We start from the raw sequence: 17,012 nt of genomic DNA, 5'->3' as shown, positions 1-17,012 counted from the left end.
TTAAAAATGATGTACATGGCCGCTTTGTGGTAGTTGAAGTTTTATTTAAAGGAGAGATCTTATGGTTGCTGGGCCTCTATCCTCCGAATGACCCTTTATCCCGCAGGGATCTTTTGTATTCTTTGAAGACCTCCTTGTCACTTGGCAAACCGGGTTTTTTGATGGGGGATTTTAATATGTGTGTTGATTCTTCACAGTCCACTTTAGAGTATTCGGTGATGGACGCGCCGGAAAGTGGGGTGTGGAATGTGTTTGCGCGTGCGGTACTTAAGCAAGATCTATGGTCTTGGCTACACCCTTCTTCTACAGGGTTTACTTTCCATTCGGCGCAATATGCAACTACATGGTCGCGGTTGGACCGAATGTACATTATGTAGGATGATGATTTTCTTCCTGAGATGCTGGAAATGACAGTCTTGCAGCAATATGCCTTGTCGGACCATTTCCCTCTCCAGCTTGAGATGCTTGCACAACGCATTGCACCTTTTAAGCAATTGCTGGATAGACTCCCTTTACGTTTCAACTCGTCATATTTGAAGCACTCAATCTTTTAGGGCTGTATGCTTCAATTGATTGATAGATTTTTATTGGACTTCGCCACTGAGGGCTTTCTTTGAACGATTGCTCTCAAATGTGCAGCGGGTTGCTCGGCAGTATGGGATTCACCATACCTCTCTTTGTCGGTGGCGTCGACACGCAACAGAGGACGTACTGGATTTGGTTCGTTCTCTGCTGGTGGACACTCCAGATGATGAATTTCTGCTGTCACTAGCGATGCATTTGGTTGATCTTATTAAAGAGTTTCAGTTGAAATCTTATCAGCATACCAAATTGCAAAATTTGACTGAGAATTTGCAAGATAGTGCTTGTCAAGCTCATAAGTTCTTTTGCGCTCTGCATGCCTCTCCTGCTCGAGAAAATATGACTAGACTCCAGAATTCAGAAGGTCGAATGGTCACTGACCCTCAGACTATTGTCAATACGTGCCGGAATTATTTTCTAGATCTTCTTGGTTCTTCTCAGTCACCTTCTGACCAGGTTACGCATGCATGTTCAGTCTTCTATGATCTGGTCCAACATCAAGTTCCACTTGATATGCAAACTGCTTTGGAGACAGATATTTGTGAGGAGGAGGTTATGGAGGTTTTGTTACGCCTGCCTAAGGATAAAAGTCTTGGTTGGGATGGTCTCACCAATGAATTTTTTGAGAGTTCTGCTACCTAACTGGTGAAGCCATTGACGGCTATGTTTCAACAGGTTTGGGAAACATGGTCCATGCCTTCCTCTTGGAAAGAAGGTCTTATCAAACTGCTTCCAAAGGTTCCTTTGCCGTTGATGTTGCAGCATCGGAGACCAATTTCTTTGATGGGTTCGATGTATAAAATCTTTTCCAAAGTGCTGGCGAATCGGCTCCATAAGCATCTTCCGGCCATTGTGCATCCTCTTCAATATGGTTCCATTAAGGGTCGCAATATTCTGCATAATATCTTAAATGTGCAGATGGCTATTGACTATGCAAGGCACTCTAGTCAGGAAGTGGTCTTGATTCAATTGGATCTGGAAAAGGCTTTTGACTATTTAGATTGGTCTTTCATTGTAGAACTTATGTCTACTACGGGCTTTGGTACTCGGATGTCCCGCTTGATCTACACCATTAGTGCTGCGGCTTCTTCGCAAGTGATGCTAAATGGTGGTGTTACAGAGCCCTTTGTCCTTGCACGCTCTGTGAGACAGGGTTGCCCTTTGAGTCCTCTCTTCTTTGCCCTGGCGACTCATCCGGTTCTTTCGATGTTATCTTCCATGGCAGCTTCTACTCAGTTGACCGGATTGTCTCTTCCTTTTGGTTAGCACTTCATTAGTCAATCTTTGGCTGATGATAGCTTTATGATTTTGCGTGCGGACAAGGACAATATTCGCAAGGCATTAGATATTTGAATTTTGGACGCTCTTTGGCCATGCTTCTGGTCTTCGTATCAATGCTTTCAAATCAGCCATTCTCAATTGCACGAAGTCCGATTTACAGTCATTGGGCTGGCAGGGACAGGTGGTTCCCCGTGGTTCCCATTGTCAAGCATCTTGGGTACTCCTTGGGTGTTGATGTTCGGCCAAAACAACTAGTACAGTGGATTTCACAGAAACTAGCAGCTAAGTTTTTGTATTGGAAGTCGCAAGCTTGGCTCTTCCATGTTCGCCTCGAAGTGGCTCAGACAATTATGCTGCCAATGCTCACATATTTCTTACCATTGCTGCATTGGACTCCTACTACTTTGAATGCTCTCACTCGGCCCATTCGTTTCATGTTATGGAAGAAGGATTCACTGCATGTAGGTATTTCATGGATTTCGTGGTCACATACATGTACCCCCAAACGCCTAGGTGGTGGGGCTATGTTGGATGTCGAAACTCATATGCTGGCACTTCGTTGGTCTCTTTTTTGTGCCATGTGTGTGGAGCATCACATGTGGGCCGTTATAGTCCATTATTTTCTTGAGGACCATGGGCTTCTGTATGGTAATACACAAATTCGAAGCTCTTGGTGGTATATTCTTAATGCAGACTCTCGGTTTTCGAGTTCTTCCTCATCCCTGCTTGTTCATTTGGTTGGCTCCTGGCAATTGGTTCGCCAGAAGGTGCGTTAGCATCTAGCGGAGGAACGCTTATATACTAACTCTTTTCAACTGGAATTGTTGGCAGCCTCGAGATTACTTTCATGGGACGGCAAACATGAGCTCAGACCAAAATTTAACCGTATGGCCCGTTTGGGTTTGACTTCAGTTGCAGATGCCACCCTTGCCAGTCGTAATGTCTTCATATCGTTTCGTACGGCCAGGAGGCTTTTCAGAATCCCTCGTGGATACCGTGATTTGTGGGAACAACTTTTGTTAGTGCTCCAGAGCAGGCAACCCTTTCCTGCCCTTGGCAGGACTGGGTCCTTGCAGGTCGGTTGAATTTGGAAAAGGCCTCAGCTAACCAGGTGTATCATCTTCTAATTAAAGATCATTAATGACTGGTTACTAAAGCTAATACTGTATGGGGGTTGCGGAAATCTTAGTCATGGTGGAAGGCAACTGTGATGGAGGGCTGGTTGAACAAGATACCTTTCAAATGCAAGGTCTTTCTTTGGAGGGTAATGATTTGTGGTCTTCTTCTTGTCTCGGCCCTTTCCAAGTGTTGAATCTCTAACGGCAATTGTTTCTTCTGCACCACTACTGTGGAATCGGCCCATCATGGATTTATTTCTTGCCCTCTCGCAAAGAAGATCTGGTCGCTTTTGTCAGCGGTTTGGCGAGCTGTGGTTGGTTTCTCACTAAGCCCTTTCGATTGGGTTTTTGACATTTGTACTCCCAAAATACCCCACACCGGCTCAGTTGCATATGAAGATCTTGTTCCACTTTCTTAGATATTGGGGATGCTGGCACAATTGGACCACTCGGAATGCCTTTCTTTTTGATTCGGTCTCTAATGTTCTGGGTCACATTGCCATGCTTAAAGGCCTCTTGCTTTGGCAGATAGATCTCATTCGGCACTCTGACTTGCTCCCTGGGGAAGACTTACTTCCCTGGCATATGGCAATTTCCTCTGCGTCTTTGCCATGATTTTTGTAACTCTTTCCTGGTTTTGTACTGACAGTTTACACATGTTGGCTTAGAGCCATCGTGCATCTTGTACTCATGTAAACTTGTACCTTTTTTTTTCGTAATTAATACAATTACCTTTTACGAAGAGAGAGAGAGAGAGAGAGAGAGAGAGAGAGAGAGAGAGAGAGAGAGAGAGAGAGAGAGAGAGAGAGAGAGAGAGAGAGAGAGAGAGAGAGAGAGAGAGAGAGAGAGAGAGAGAGAGAGAGAGAGAGAGAGAAGAGAGAGAGTCTTTTTACGAAAAAAAGAGAGAGAGAGTCTTGTTGCAGCGCTTCTACCCTTCGACCTATAGTCTCGCCCTCCTACAATTACTTCTATCCTCACAAATTTGGGATCTAGACCAGATTCTGAGTAGGGAGTTTATACAATGATGGTGCTTTGCTCTTCTTTTGCTGTGTACAGCGAAAGCAACATGTTTCTGATCTAGGACGTGTGTATAGACAAGGTGTTACTCACAGTTTGACCTTCAAATTTGATCTCCAATCCAGTGCAGATTTGTAGTTATTACCTCATATTGTCATGAGGACATGTATTTTTGAAACCTCACTTAATATGTGGATTAATTTTTAATCACATGATTAAGTAAATATTACACATGTGAGGTGCAACTGGGATTAAAGTAAATTTACGAGTCTGGGACCTGAAGAAATCATGGGATGTCAAAGGCAAAAGTTGCTATAAGTTATGTTGCTGTCGAAGGGGTTTTTATCGAAAGGTTGTATCCACCAGGGATCATAGGTGGAAGGAAGTAGAGATAGGAGATGGAAGAGAAGAAAAAGAATAGACGAGAGGTAAACACAATAAAGGCAAAGCACAATGAATCGAATCAATATGTATTGACAGAACTTGAAATTTCCTATCTGGCACTATTGAGAATCAATCTCCAAGTATTAGATCTCTTGGAGCTCCCTCGTACACAAAAAACGTACATCAAAACAACAGCTTCCTCTGTGTTGCTCGTAACCCAAATCTGATGGCTCTGTTGGCTTTGAAAGGGGGGTAAAACTTCTGGACACTTGATTAGGGATCTCCTAGATCACTTCTTCTTCTTCTTCCAGTTCAAAGTGTTGTTTTCTACTTGTCAACTGCCTTGCTTTTTGCATGCCACCCTATGCCACCCTAATCTAGAAGTTTTTCCTAGCTTTTTTTGATATTACAACAAATAATATCAAATATATCTAAAATAGACTAAAATTGTCTAGAAATCTAGTATTTTTGGACCATCCATGCCACTTACACTAGCACTAATGACTTAGATGCCATTGACTCTCTTGATCAATAAGAAAGTCGAATGATGATGCACTCTAGAGTTTTTCACACGGTGTCCGCGTAGTGGCATGACACCGCACGAGTACTTGGTGGTATCTGGTGCTAGTTGTTGGCCTAGGTCATTCATTTGGCCATAAGTGTTAGTTGGTGACATTAGAGAAGTGTTGTTTAATGGTACCTAACGCCAATTTGATGGTCAAAGATGACGCAAAGACACTCGGGAATGGAAGTTGCCTAGTCAATTTAATTATTGGCCTGTGGGATTATTTTTCAGGGCACCGAAATAATTATTAGATTAATTTTCAGTATTTAAAGATTGAAAATTAATATTGAATTATGGATAGTCTTGGAAAAACCATTTGGGAAGGCTGCTACTTGTCAAAAATGCCCATGTAAGTAAAAAAAACGTCTTTAGAGGTTGGAGAGGCATTTTTAGTGTATTCAGCCTATAAGAGAGAGGAAGGAGATGTTGGTCTGATTTGCAGCCATTGGAGGACCTTCTGAGGCAGCCAAGGGTAGGAGAAGATCAATCAACAGCAGGTGATAGCATCTACAGGCTGTTGAGACAAGGCAACAGCAGTAAATGACTGATTTTCTTCAGTTCTTTGCATCTACAAGCTGTTGTGGCAAGGCACCAGTTGCATTTGACTGATTTTCAATCATTCTTCACGACAAACTCTGAATTTTCTTTCTCTACATTTTTCTCTCTCATCTTCGAGATATTTCACAGGCTTGCTCCAAAGATCTCGGTATTTGGAACCTTGGAGGCTGAGAAATTGCAAATTTCTATGCTACAAACCCTAATTTACAGCATAAATTAGGGTTTACTAGTAGCCTCGGGAAGTGTGCCAGAAATTGGAAGCTCCAAGACTTGGATTCAGCAAGTTTGAAGGTGAATTTCACCTAAATTCAGGTGGAGGACTAGTCAACCATTGAATTTGAGGCATTCCCATCGTCTATGAAGTGGGTGAAGGCCAATTAAGTGCTCAAATCAAGGGGCAAAATAGATTGAAGACTTGCTGGTCACTTTGGACAGCAAGGGGAGTTTGGATTGCGAAGGGGATCGGGAGAATCCCAGTGTAAATCAACCAAGGTTGTCTCCGTACGTAGTATGGACTAATCTGTACTGTACGGTACGGTACGTATCCGTACGATTTAGTATGAAAAAATGGGTACTTTTTGGCCACTCTACTTTAAGTCTACAACTTTCTTTTTTTTTTCTTCTTTCTTTCTTATTTCTCCCCCAAGCCTTTCTCTCTCTCTCTCTCTCTCTCTCTCTCTCTCTAGCCTCTTCCTCTCTCTAGTTGCACTAGTACCATGTACGAAAGGTTTGATACTATACCATACTTTAGGTACCGTACCTTACGTATTAGTACCATAAGGTACCAACTTAATGGATACATCTTTCCCATTTGAATTGCACTTTGGGACGAGCTAAATGCTCCTTATATTAATATGATTCTCCCATGAGATTAGGTTATTTGAGATTCAAACAATTTCTCTCAACCTTCTCTCTCTCAAGTCCACACTTCTCTTATTTTTATGATCATGTTTGTATGATGTATCCACTCCCATCTATGTAGTTATAAGTTGTAGGTAGCAGTAGTGTATGTTGCGCATTCCACATTAGATTTTGGCATGTTACCCTCAAGTGCTCATCTTATATACTCTAATAGCATTGCAATTTAGACTTGAAATATCTATTGTTTTATCTTTAGTCCAAAATAATCAAGTTATTTTTTTTCTCGTACTAATATCGTATCGTACCTTATAAAATCTTAAGGTACCATTTAGTACTGTATTTTATCGTACCGTACCGTATCGTATCTTTCGTACCTAACAACTATGAAATCAACTTTTTCTTTAATAAAGCGAAAGAAATACCGAAAGGGGCACCAATTTTGGGGCCAATCGGGTGTGCATTGTTCAAGATCAGTAGGTAAATTTGTATTTTCAGATTTACATTAATTGTTTTCTGCTGCAATTAAGTTGTAATTAGGGATTTACCACCCATCCACAGAAGGAAGGCTGGTTACATCAGATAGTGCTTGTCACATTTGCTATTCTGTGCAACACTCACAAAGGTTGGGCTTTTATTATGGCTGATATATAGGCCTCAAGTGGTATTGATGTGGCTTTTCTTGATCAACATATTGGGCATGGGGATGAGAAAGAATCTGTTGAGTCGGATGGTGACTCTTTGGCTGAGGATTCTGGTTAGTCGATGGAAGGGGACGAGATGGAAAAACGTCGTAAAATGACGGTTGATGAACCAGTTTTATATGCTCTAGATTTGCCTTAGCAAGGTGTTCGTGTTTCTTGCTCATAGGCTGATGAGTCTTTCCAGTTCATGCTTACCACTGCTAACAATCTTATGTTTGATTATGTTCATGCTAATGAGGGTAAAGCAAGCTCTTTACCGGAAGGGAATCATCATGTGGTTGTTGTCATGGGAATTGATCTAGTTTTACAACAGATTGCTGGCTTTCATGAGAGGGTAGCCATCCTTTATTTTATGGGTGGGACTTCTTTCGCTTAGATTTGCGCTTGGTTGTGGTCCATGCTTGTGAGTGATGATGCGCGTCATGATGATATTCTTGGGCAAGTGCAGGTTTCTCTCGGGGAAGAGATTTATGATGGATTGAAGGGGTTTTTTGAGGTCCTTTTTCGTACTCCGGATGTGCATGCTCGCATTATGCAATGTATTCCTTTGTTTTTGGATGGTCAGTTGGTCCATGTGGTCCCATGGAGGCCTATGGCTGAGTTTCAGGAGGTTCTTAGGCAAGCATGCCCAATCTCGGTGGAGGTAGTTAATTTTCCTACATATCTTTGGAGACTTCTTTCTTTGGTTTTGAGATTCCTTGTGAGGTGTTGGTGGAGCCCTGTTTGGCCTCCTGTAATAGGAATAGGGCTTGTATGCTTTGGGACATTGGGAAACCTCGGTCTACTAAAATTCGTTTTGAGGTCCCTGGGTTATAGATGTTGATTTTTAAGCTCAAACGGGGGACACTTGCTAGACATTGCTTTTGATGTGGCCAATTGGGCCATTTAATTTTTGAATGTGATAGTAGGCTTGAGGTTTTGCAACGTTCTTTAGACCCTAGAATTGATATGCAAGAGCGTGATTCCGAGACGTTGACTCAGCAACAAGATGCTGCTCCTCCTATGCCTCTTGCCCTGCATAGGCATAATAATGGAAATAAGGATGTTTCCTAGGTGGGTATTGAGTATGAATCACATTCAGCTAGTTGGGATTTGCCTTCTTAGGATGGTTCTTAGATCATTGTGGTTAGATGCAATGCTCAGGAGGAATCTCGTTCGACTCCTGCTCACCCAGCTCCTCATTCTGTTACTTAGACTTTTCAATGTAAAGGTAGGGGTTTTTACATCAAACCTCAATCTTTGCGTGTACTTGTAGTTGGTGTGGTTGATAAAAGTGCTTCTAATTCTGCTTTGCGCTTTGATGCATGTGGGAGGCTTTTGCCTCCTCAGGATATTTTGTATTCTTACGAACAACAGTTCTCTTCTTGTGCTTTGATTGCTAGTTTACAGAGGGCAGATCTTGTGGATGTGATCCATAGTGAGATGGAGAGATTTCAGGCTGCTAAAGCTACGGATATTAAAGGGAAACTGGTGATTTAATAGTTCTCTCTCGTTTTGTTTATCATGAGACTTGCTTTATGGAATGTTAAAGGCATTTTTTTTGGCAGTAAGCAGTATCGGTTGTGGAGAATTGTTTTTGCTGGTAATTGAGATGTTTTTTATGCCATGGAGCACAAACAACATGCTTTGGCAGGTTCTGTTTATGTACGTAAGGATCATACAGTATCTTTTAGTGGACAGGTTTCACATAAATCTGGAGTTATGTTGGTTGTTCGATCTTCCTTGCAACCATCCTTGGTTTCTTGGGATGCTCGTGGCTGGTTTCTGATGTTGGAAATCATATATGAGGGTGAGGTTTTGTGGCTAGTGGACGTGTATGCTCCTTCTATTGCTTGGGAACGCCATCAGCTTTGGGATGACTTGCATTGCCTTTCCATGGCTTGTCAAGGTTTTGTTATGGGTGACTTTAATGCATGCGTATCTATGGATCAGGTGACTTCACCTCACTTGGTCATGGGTGGTCCTGAGCATTAGGCTTGGGATGCACTGGCAACTGTGTCTTTGAAACAAGACATGTGGTCTTGGATGCATCCTTCACAGTCTGGATATACTTATCGCTCTCTTCAGTATCCAAATACTTCGGCTAGACTTGATAGGATATACATTTGTCAGAGCGATTCTTTTTTTCCAGCAGTGATTGATGTGTGGGTGGAGCGACAATATGTCTTTTCAAATCACTATCCCTTGGTTTTGGAATTGACACATAGGCCGGTTTATGCCCTTAAGGCTCTGCTTGCTCATTTGCCTCTGCGTTACAATATGGTTTTCAACATGCTTCTTCTTTTCAAGCTGAATGTCAACATTCACAAACTTTCTTGGCTTATTTGTTGTCTCTGCATTAGTCAGGGGATACTACTGATGACTTGGTTACATGCATTGAATGGATGAAATGTAGAGTTGAATCTCTTCAAGAGGAGGAATTTGCTAAATACAAATTGTTGGCTTGAGTGGAAGCTTTGCACGATAACAGTTGTCAATCTCATCAATTCTTTACTCGTTTACGCTAGAAATACGCTCAGGAAAATATAGTGTGTTTGTTGGATGAGCAAGGTGATATGGTTATTGAACTTATCTTCATCATTCAAATGTGTATGGACTATTATAAATCTTTGTTAGGTCTGCAAGAGATTCTTTCTAATGCTATTCTCTTTGCTCGTCGATACATTTGTGACTTGGTTAGTAATCAGGTTAAGTCTGAATGGGTTGATTTGATGGAGACTGATATCTTAGAGGTTGAAGTGGAGGATGTGTTGTCCCATTTATGTAGGAAAAGACTTGGTTGGGATGGGCTTCCTAATGAGTTGTTTTCAATCCATGTTGAGCAGCTTAAGGATCCATTAACTCGCTTGTGTCAACAAGTTTGGAATTCTAGTTTGATGCCTTTAGATTGGAAGATTGCAGTGATTCAGTTATTGCCCAAGGTTCCTTCTCCGACTTCCTGCAACAAGGGAGATCCATTTTCGTTATGGATTCTTTGTATAAAATCTTTTCTAAAATTGTAGAAAGTATTTCGGCCCTTTGTTCATCCACGTCAATATGGTTTCATTAAGGAATGAAATGTTATGTATAACATTTTGAATGTTCAACTAGGGATTGATTATGCAAAAACCTCTGGCTAACAAGTTGTTATGCTTCAGCTTGATCTTGAAAAGGCATTTGATCATGTCAGTTGGTCTTACTTGTGGCAGCCGATGTCTACTATGGGCTTTGGTTCTTACATGACTTCTCTTGTTGATACCATTAGTAAGGGTGATGTGGCACGTATTGTACTTAATGGGGGGATCACTGATGAAACTGCCTTGTCTTGTTCTCTTCGGCAAGGCTGCTCTCTCAGTCATTTTCTATTTGCCTTAGTCACTCACCCAATACTCTCTTTGTTGGGCAAGTTGGCTGATCAAGGTGAGATTGCTAGTTTGTCTCTTCCCAATGGTGCCCAACTTTTGGGTCAATCTTTGGCTAATGATTCCTTTATGTTTCTCAAGTCTGATCGGTCTAATGTGAATCGGGCAATGGTTATGTGGAATCTCTTTGCTTTAGCTTTGGGGCTTCATATTAATGCTCAGAAATCTACACTAATTTCTTGTACGGAGAGTGATTTGCAAGCTTTGGGTTGGCAAGGAGATGCGATTTCTAAAGGAGATATTTCCTGACACTTGGGTTATCCTATTGGTGTGGATGTATCTCCTCGCTCCTTGCTTGATTGGGTGTTATGTCGTATACATGATCGGTTTATGTACTGGAAATCTCAAGGCTGGCCTCTTCATGTGAGACTTAAAGTTGCTTAATGCATCATGATTAGTATGGTCTCGTTTTTTCTGCCCTTACTTCCTTGGACTAAGAAGTTTCTTTTGGAATTGGTTCAGTCTATCTGCTTCATGTTGTGCAAAAAGAAAGGAAATCATTTGGGCTAGGTGTGGATTTCTTTGCAGCACGTAACTACTAAAAGGATGGGGGGAAACAACTTTATTGAATGTCAATTTCCATATGGTTGCTTTGAGATTGGCACATTTGCAGGCTTTGTGTGTGTAGAGTCATCCCTGGATAGATATTGCAAGTACTCCTAAAAGGATGGGAGGAAGCAACTTTATTGGATGTTAGTTTCCATATGGTTGCTTTGAGATTGACACTTTTGCAAGCTTTATGTGTGCGGAGTCATCCCTGGACAGATGTTGCAAAATTTTTCAGTGAAAAGACTAATATCTCGCATGGTCACACGGTTATTCAAGTTTCTTATTAGTGGCATGTGTTGAATTCCATGAGGCCTATTAAGATCTCCTAGTCTTTTCTTCTTTCTCATTTGATTGTATCTTGGCAATAGATTTTGTGTTTCCCAGTTTGGCGCCCTCTTGATCTTCGTAAGGAGGAGAATTTGTTGCAAGGAGAAGTGCTGGCTACCTCCAAGTTGTTGGACTAAGGCTATTGTAGAGAAGCACAGGGCAGCAACCAATACACAATAGTTTCTACCTGCTTTGGTGTCATTCCTAGGCAACCCCGTGTTTATTCTTTTTGGCACATTCATCAATACTTTCGGGTGCCTCATGGCTATCATGACATTTGGTCGTCCTTACAGGAGCAGCTTCTGAGGTACTCTCCATTGCCTGCTTTATAGCCCTCGTCTCCTTGGCGGGGTTGGATGTTTGTGCTACATGATGATTTTAGGAACAGGTCAGCTAATCAAATCTATCATTAGATAGTCGAGGTTAAGAGATGGGTCACTGGAAAGGCCAATAAAATATGGCATATTCGGGACAGCAAAAAGAAGTAGCAGGAAAGATTTCTCCAACTCTAGAAGTCTAAGATTCCTTATTAGGGTAAAGTTTTCATATGGAGGTTGCTTATTGGGGGTCTTCCAATTGGGGATGTGTTGCATGCTTGCAAGATCTCCCATGGTCATTGTGTATTTTGCACTACATGTGATGAGACATTGCTTCATCTCTTCATCTCTTGCCCTGTTGCTCGACAGATTTGGAGTTTTGTTTCCCTTGTGTGGTCCTCAGTGACGCAGCAGGAGATATTAGCTCGTTCATGGATTATGGGAAGGATGCCTTCTATGTCCGCCTTGCAATCAGATCATTCCTGCCTTCTCCATTTCCTTAGTTGGATAGCTCTATGGCATATTTGGCATACTCGGAATGCCTTCATTTTTGATTCTGCCTCGGGTATCCATGGTCATGTGGCCCTTGTTGGTGGTTTATTGTTATGGCAGATCTCCTCTATGGTTTCAGTTGGCATGGTTCTTCTTGACATTGCTGCTCCTTGGTTGGATATTGTTCGCTCCACTCTGGCTGTCCTTTCTGTGTGATGTTTGTGTGTTATGGTCTTAGAGGCCTTTTGGCTTGATTTGTGTTTGTTCTGTTTTTCTTAGCTGACTTGGTGGCCTGATGTAAATATTGCCAATCAATTCAATTATCTTCATGAATGAGAGAGAGAGAGAGAGAGAGAGAGAGAGAGAGAGAGATGACCCTTTTACAAAAAAAAAAGAGAGAGAGATGACCAAATGCGTGTAGCTCAGTTGGTTAAGTTGAATGTGTGATGACCAAAAGGCCTTTGGTTCAATTCCTACATTCCGCACGGTCATTTAGTATAGGTATAGAAAACAGGAGATTTGAACCTGGGTTAGTGGGTTACTAAAATAAGTGGCTTACCACTAGGGTAGCCACTAGATCACCAAGAGAGGTCATGAGATATCACGATCACAAAGGTGCTATATAATCAACACGATTTCCAAGGCAAAAGGTGAGAAATACTTTTTCATGCTTTTTGTAATCACAGTTTTTTTGGATGATAAGAAATGTTTTTTATTTGTAAGAAATGTTTCTTTCAAGTTTTATATTTTTAGAAAGGAGTTTTAATGCTACTATGGGTGTAAATCTGTCTGATGTTCTCGTTTGCTTTCCAGTTTGCTTGTTGAGATTATTAAAGAGCCAGTTTAAGTGCAGAAAATAGCTCATCTTTTTTGTCATGGTGATTGCAGGATCTGGGAAAACAGCAGCCTTTGTCTTGCCAATGTTAACATACATCTCAAGATTACCACCGATGACAGAGGAGAATGAGGCCGAAGGTGATTGTTTTGAGTTTGTCAGAATGTGAAATGATGAATAAGCAAGTAATGAACCTGTCTCTTCAAACGTTGTTCTGTGTAGGGCCTTACGCTGTTGTCATGGCTCCAACCCGAGAGTTAGCTCAGCAAATTGAAGAAGAAACCGTAAAATTTGCGCATTACTTGGTAAATCCTCTCCCTCCTTTACATTTCTGATATGTGTCTAAATATATTTTATCAAGAATGTTTATATCTGAGATGTGTTTTGGCCTTGCTGGGACATCTTTATATGTTATCATTTTGGCATGTTTCCTATTGAGTGAAGCATGTGGTAACATCCTTCTCAAGGTGTTCTCCAAAGGATGACTGAGCTGCAATTGATGGAGGCCTTAAATAGTTTCTGCTAAGGCTTCTTAAGCTGGGGATATAGGAACTGTAATCCTATGAATGCATCTTTCTTTCTGCTCTGACGATGGCATTTGATTTTTTTTGTAGAAAATAATGTGGCTAGTTATATTACTCAGAAGACTTCTACAATGAACAGTCTAGCTGGAGCAGTTACAAAATCAAAAAACAATCATATATACGAGCCTCTCAAGGTAGTTTGGGGGGAATGGGGAAAAGAAGCCATGGAGAGGGAATGTAATACCACCTAGGTTTACCCACCCGCATCATGAAAACAGGCAGTGGCCACCCCAAGTGAGTGAAAACTGCTATCAGAGCTCCTGAAAGGCCATGTAGCCGGTCCCAACAGCTGCGGAGTGTGGGCGATGGATACCTAGAGTTCTGCCAAGTTTGCATATATTGAGAGGCCCTCACCACCAAATGTCATCTAGCAGCGTGCCTTGATATACTACTTTGGGAGGCTCCCAATGGTCTCCCAAACCTTTGATCATGACATTGTGGGCTCTAGTACTTGGTGGATGGGCAATGCATCTAGACCAACCACAACACCTCCCTTGATGATGAAGATTGTATTATGCATCTTTGCTTCATACAATAGGTGGCCACCCTAGCTGACTGACTGTAAGTAGTGCTCACATACTCCATCCTACTGCATTTGGGCCAGCCAACAGCCAAGCCCCCATGTGCAAGAAGCCAAGAATTAGGATACTCTCCTTGGCCAGTGTCGCCAGAAGGTCTAACAAAAAACATCCTTGATGTTGTGGTCTGCCCAATATTTGTTGTGAGAATACCCAATCCATATCCTCCTATATAATAAATGTTCGGAAATCCTAGTTGTGTAGGACAAGGAGCTGTAATGCTGTGGTCTGCCAAAGCCACACTTTTGGATCTCACTCTAGTTCAGTTAGCGGCCAACTCTCTCAAATCTAGAGGCACAACTCCTAGATCTAAGACTAGTGTATGTATGGGTCCAACCGTTAGGTCTTTCCTTGGAGGTCAATGGCGGAGATCCTTCTCTAAGGGGTGGCACACAGCATCATACCTTGCTGTCCTCTATAGATAACTGGTCAGCCACCCTCCTAAATTGTGAAGAACCTAGGGGCATGATCAAGGTTTGACTACCACTTGCAAGGGGATGCCCATACTTGTTGCACTAGCTCCCTGAGAGGAGATGTCACCAGGTGGTGATACTTTTTACAGTTGCTTTTCTTATTTACTTATATAAATATTTTATTTTTCTTTTCTTTTGTTGGTGTTGCTTCTTACCCCCAGAGTTTTCTTGGAATAAGCCGGGATCTTTGATGGCCAGAAGAGGCAACCATTGGGACAAATTGGACTAATGGTTTGTTTGAGCCTTAGGACCAGTTCCATATTGAATGTGCACTGAAGAATAGAATGTCAGTGGTTTGGGACTGTGTGCTTAGCCACTGGAGATGGTGCAAGACAATGAGATTGGCCACGACAGAAGATGCACATATGAGAATGCTTACGGAATAAAAGTCACCGTAACTGAGCCACATTACACTTTTTGATGTGGTCACAATGATAAAAGTTGCTCAGAACAACTTGAGGAATGTAGGGGTCACTATCCCTAAAATTTAGGGAGTTACTATTTTTGGATCCTAGAATTTGTTCGCGTCATTATCTTTGTTTTTGCACGAGGATTAATTCTCTGGTCTGTGTCGAGGTCAAATTTTGCACCAATCATGGAGAATTTTAGACCAGAAGGTTTAAACGGGAAAATTGTTACATGTATGCCATGTGGCACAAATTCCCAAAAGAGAGGGAGAGAGAGCATTAAAAAAAACGTAATAGGTATAAGAGGCAGATGGGAGAATGACGTTTTGAGGAGTTGAGGGCAAATTGCTGCAAGAAAATCAGCCATGGAGAGTACTTCTACGTCTCTGACTCAAGTACAGAGGTAGAGCTTGCTCCCTCTGATCAACTCTCTCTCTATTCTCAGAGGAAATGCTTCCCATGATGGGCTGATTCCATCGAAGGTACAATTCTTTGTTTTCTCTGAAATTTTGCACATGGATCATTGAGTATTGGTCACAGAAAATGCAAGATATTCTGGACAGTAAGAACAGTGAATTCAAAGGTCTGCAGACTTTAATTCTGCACATGAATCATTGAGTTTTGGTCACATGCTGAACAGTAAGAACAGTGAATTCTGCACATTTTGGACAGTAAGAACAGTATGCTGGACAGTAAGAACAATGAATTCTGCACATGTGGACAGTAAGAACAGTGAACTTTGGACATGCTGGGCAGTAAGAATAGTGAATTTAGAGATCTGCAGATTGCAATTCTGCACAGGAATCATTGAGTTTTGGTCACAGAAAATGTTTTCCTAAAAGGGATGTTGATTTGGACATGTTGTATTGTTCTTATGCAGCTGGGATTTACTCAGAAGAGATGAAAACCAAGTGTTTAGAGATTATGTATTTTGGAACATTATCATTATTGTAATTTTCCATCTTTTAATTGATAAAGAAATACCGAGAGGGGCGCCGGTCTTCGGGGCCAATCTGGTGTTGAGTGAGGGAGTGAGGTCTCTGCTTATGTGTGTGTATGTAAAGACCAGGTGTTAATTGAAGGAACTAGCGCTTTATGTGAGTCATAGACTGGTTTCAGGAGGAGCTAGCTACTCTTATATGATTGTTGCATAGATCTCCCTCCAGCTAACCTCTACCCCTCTCTGGCACCTTGTGGCCTCTTTGTAGCATCTCTCGATCTACCATCCTATAGACATCCCTCCAAACCTTGATAGAGTGGGCATGGCTAGGCTCCCAACCATCCCATTGAATATGAGAGCACTCTCTTGGTTGTAACTTATCTGGATGTGAATTTGTGGGTTCTAGATGATTGACTACAGGTCAATCTCCTCTTGGTATTTTGGGGGTTACTGCTCTAGGTCCTTACGTAGACACTACTAGAATTTGGGTTTGTAAGATAATCGACTAACTTCCACTAGTTGATTTTCATACTTGCTGCTATACACCTCTAGTGCTAGTCTCACTCTCTCCAGCATCACCTCATCATCCATCACATAGAGGGCCGTGTCATTTGCATACTCCGAGTCTAATAGATCTATCTTAGCCCTCATTGGAAGTCTGAGAACCTACAGACCACTCACTCTTGAGCATAGGAAATAGGACACCGCCTCTGCAAAGAGTTGGAAGAGGTAGGGGCCTAGAGAGCACCCTTCACGAACAAACCGCTCCAACTATAGGAAAATCGATGACTTCTACTAGTTGATTTCCATCCTTTTTGCCTTGGGGAACACCTCTAGTGCCAGTCTCTCTCTCTCTCCAGCATCACCTTAGCATCCTCCATATAGAGGGCCATGTCATTTGCATACACCGAGTCCAATAGCTCTGTCTGAGCCCTCACTTGTAGCTCAAGGCCTTGCAGAGTACTCCCTCTTGAGTGCATGAAATAGGACATCCCCTCCACAAAGAGTGACAAGAGGTAGGGGGCTAGAGGACATCCTGACA

The 17,012-nt window shown here is 42.0% G+C and overlaps 1 protein-coding gene across 2 annotated transcripts in view; it reads left to right on the top strand.

The window, feature by feature from the left end:
• The window catches only part of LOC148041760 (P-loop containing nucleoside triphosphate hydrolases superfamily protein), a 113,627-nt gene that overhangs the window by 59,311 nt on the left and 37,304 nt on the right, over window positions 1-17,012 (top strand). For both annotated transcript variants that reach the window (XM_087682225.1, XM_087682220.1), the window contains exons 12-13: window positions 13,042-13,128; window positions 13,211-13,293. In XM_087682225.1, the coding sequence (XP_087538351.1) occupies window positions 13,042-13,128; window positions 13,211-13,293 (170 nt within the window). The remainder of the gene's footprint in view (window positions 1-13,041; window positions 13,129-13,210; window positions 13,294-17,012) is intronic.

The sequence above is a fragment of the Lygodium microphyllum genome, chromosome 1 (assembly GCF_053477565.2).
Source record: "Lygodium microphyllum isolate KBCC chromosome 1, Lygodium_microphyllum_v1.1.10, whole genome shotgun sequence".
NCBI classification, from domain to species: domain Eukaryota; kingdom Viridiplantae; phylum Streptophyta; class Polypodiopsida; order Schizaeales; family Lygodiaceae; genus Lygodium; species Lygodium microphyllum.
This window is presented reverse-complemented; position numbering and strand designations above follow the sequence as displayed.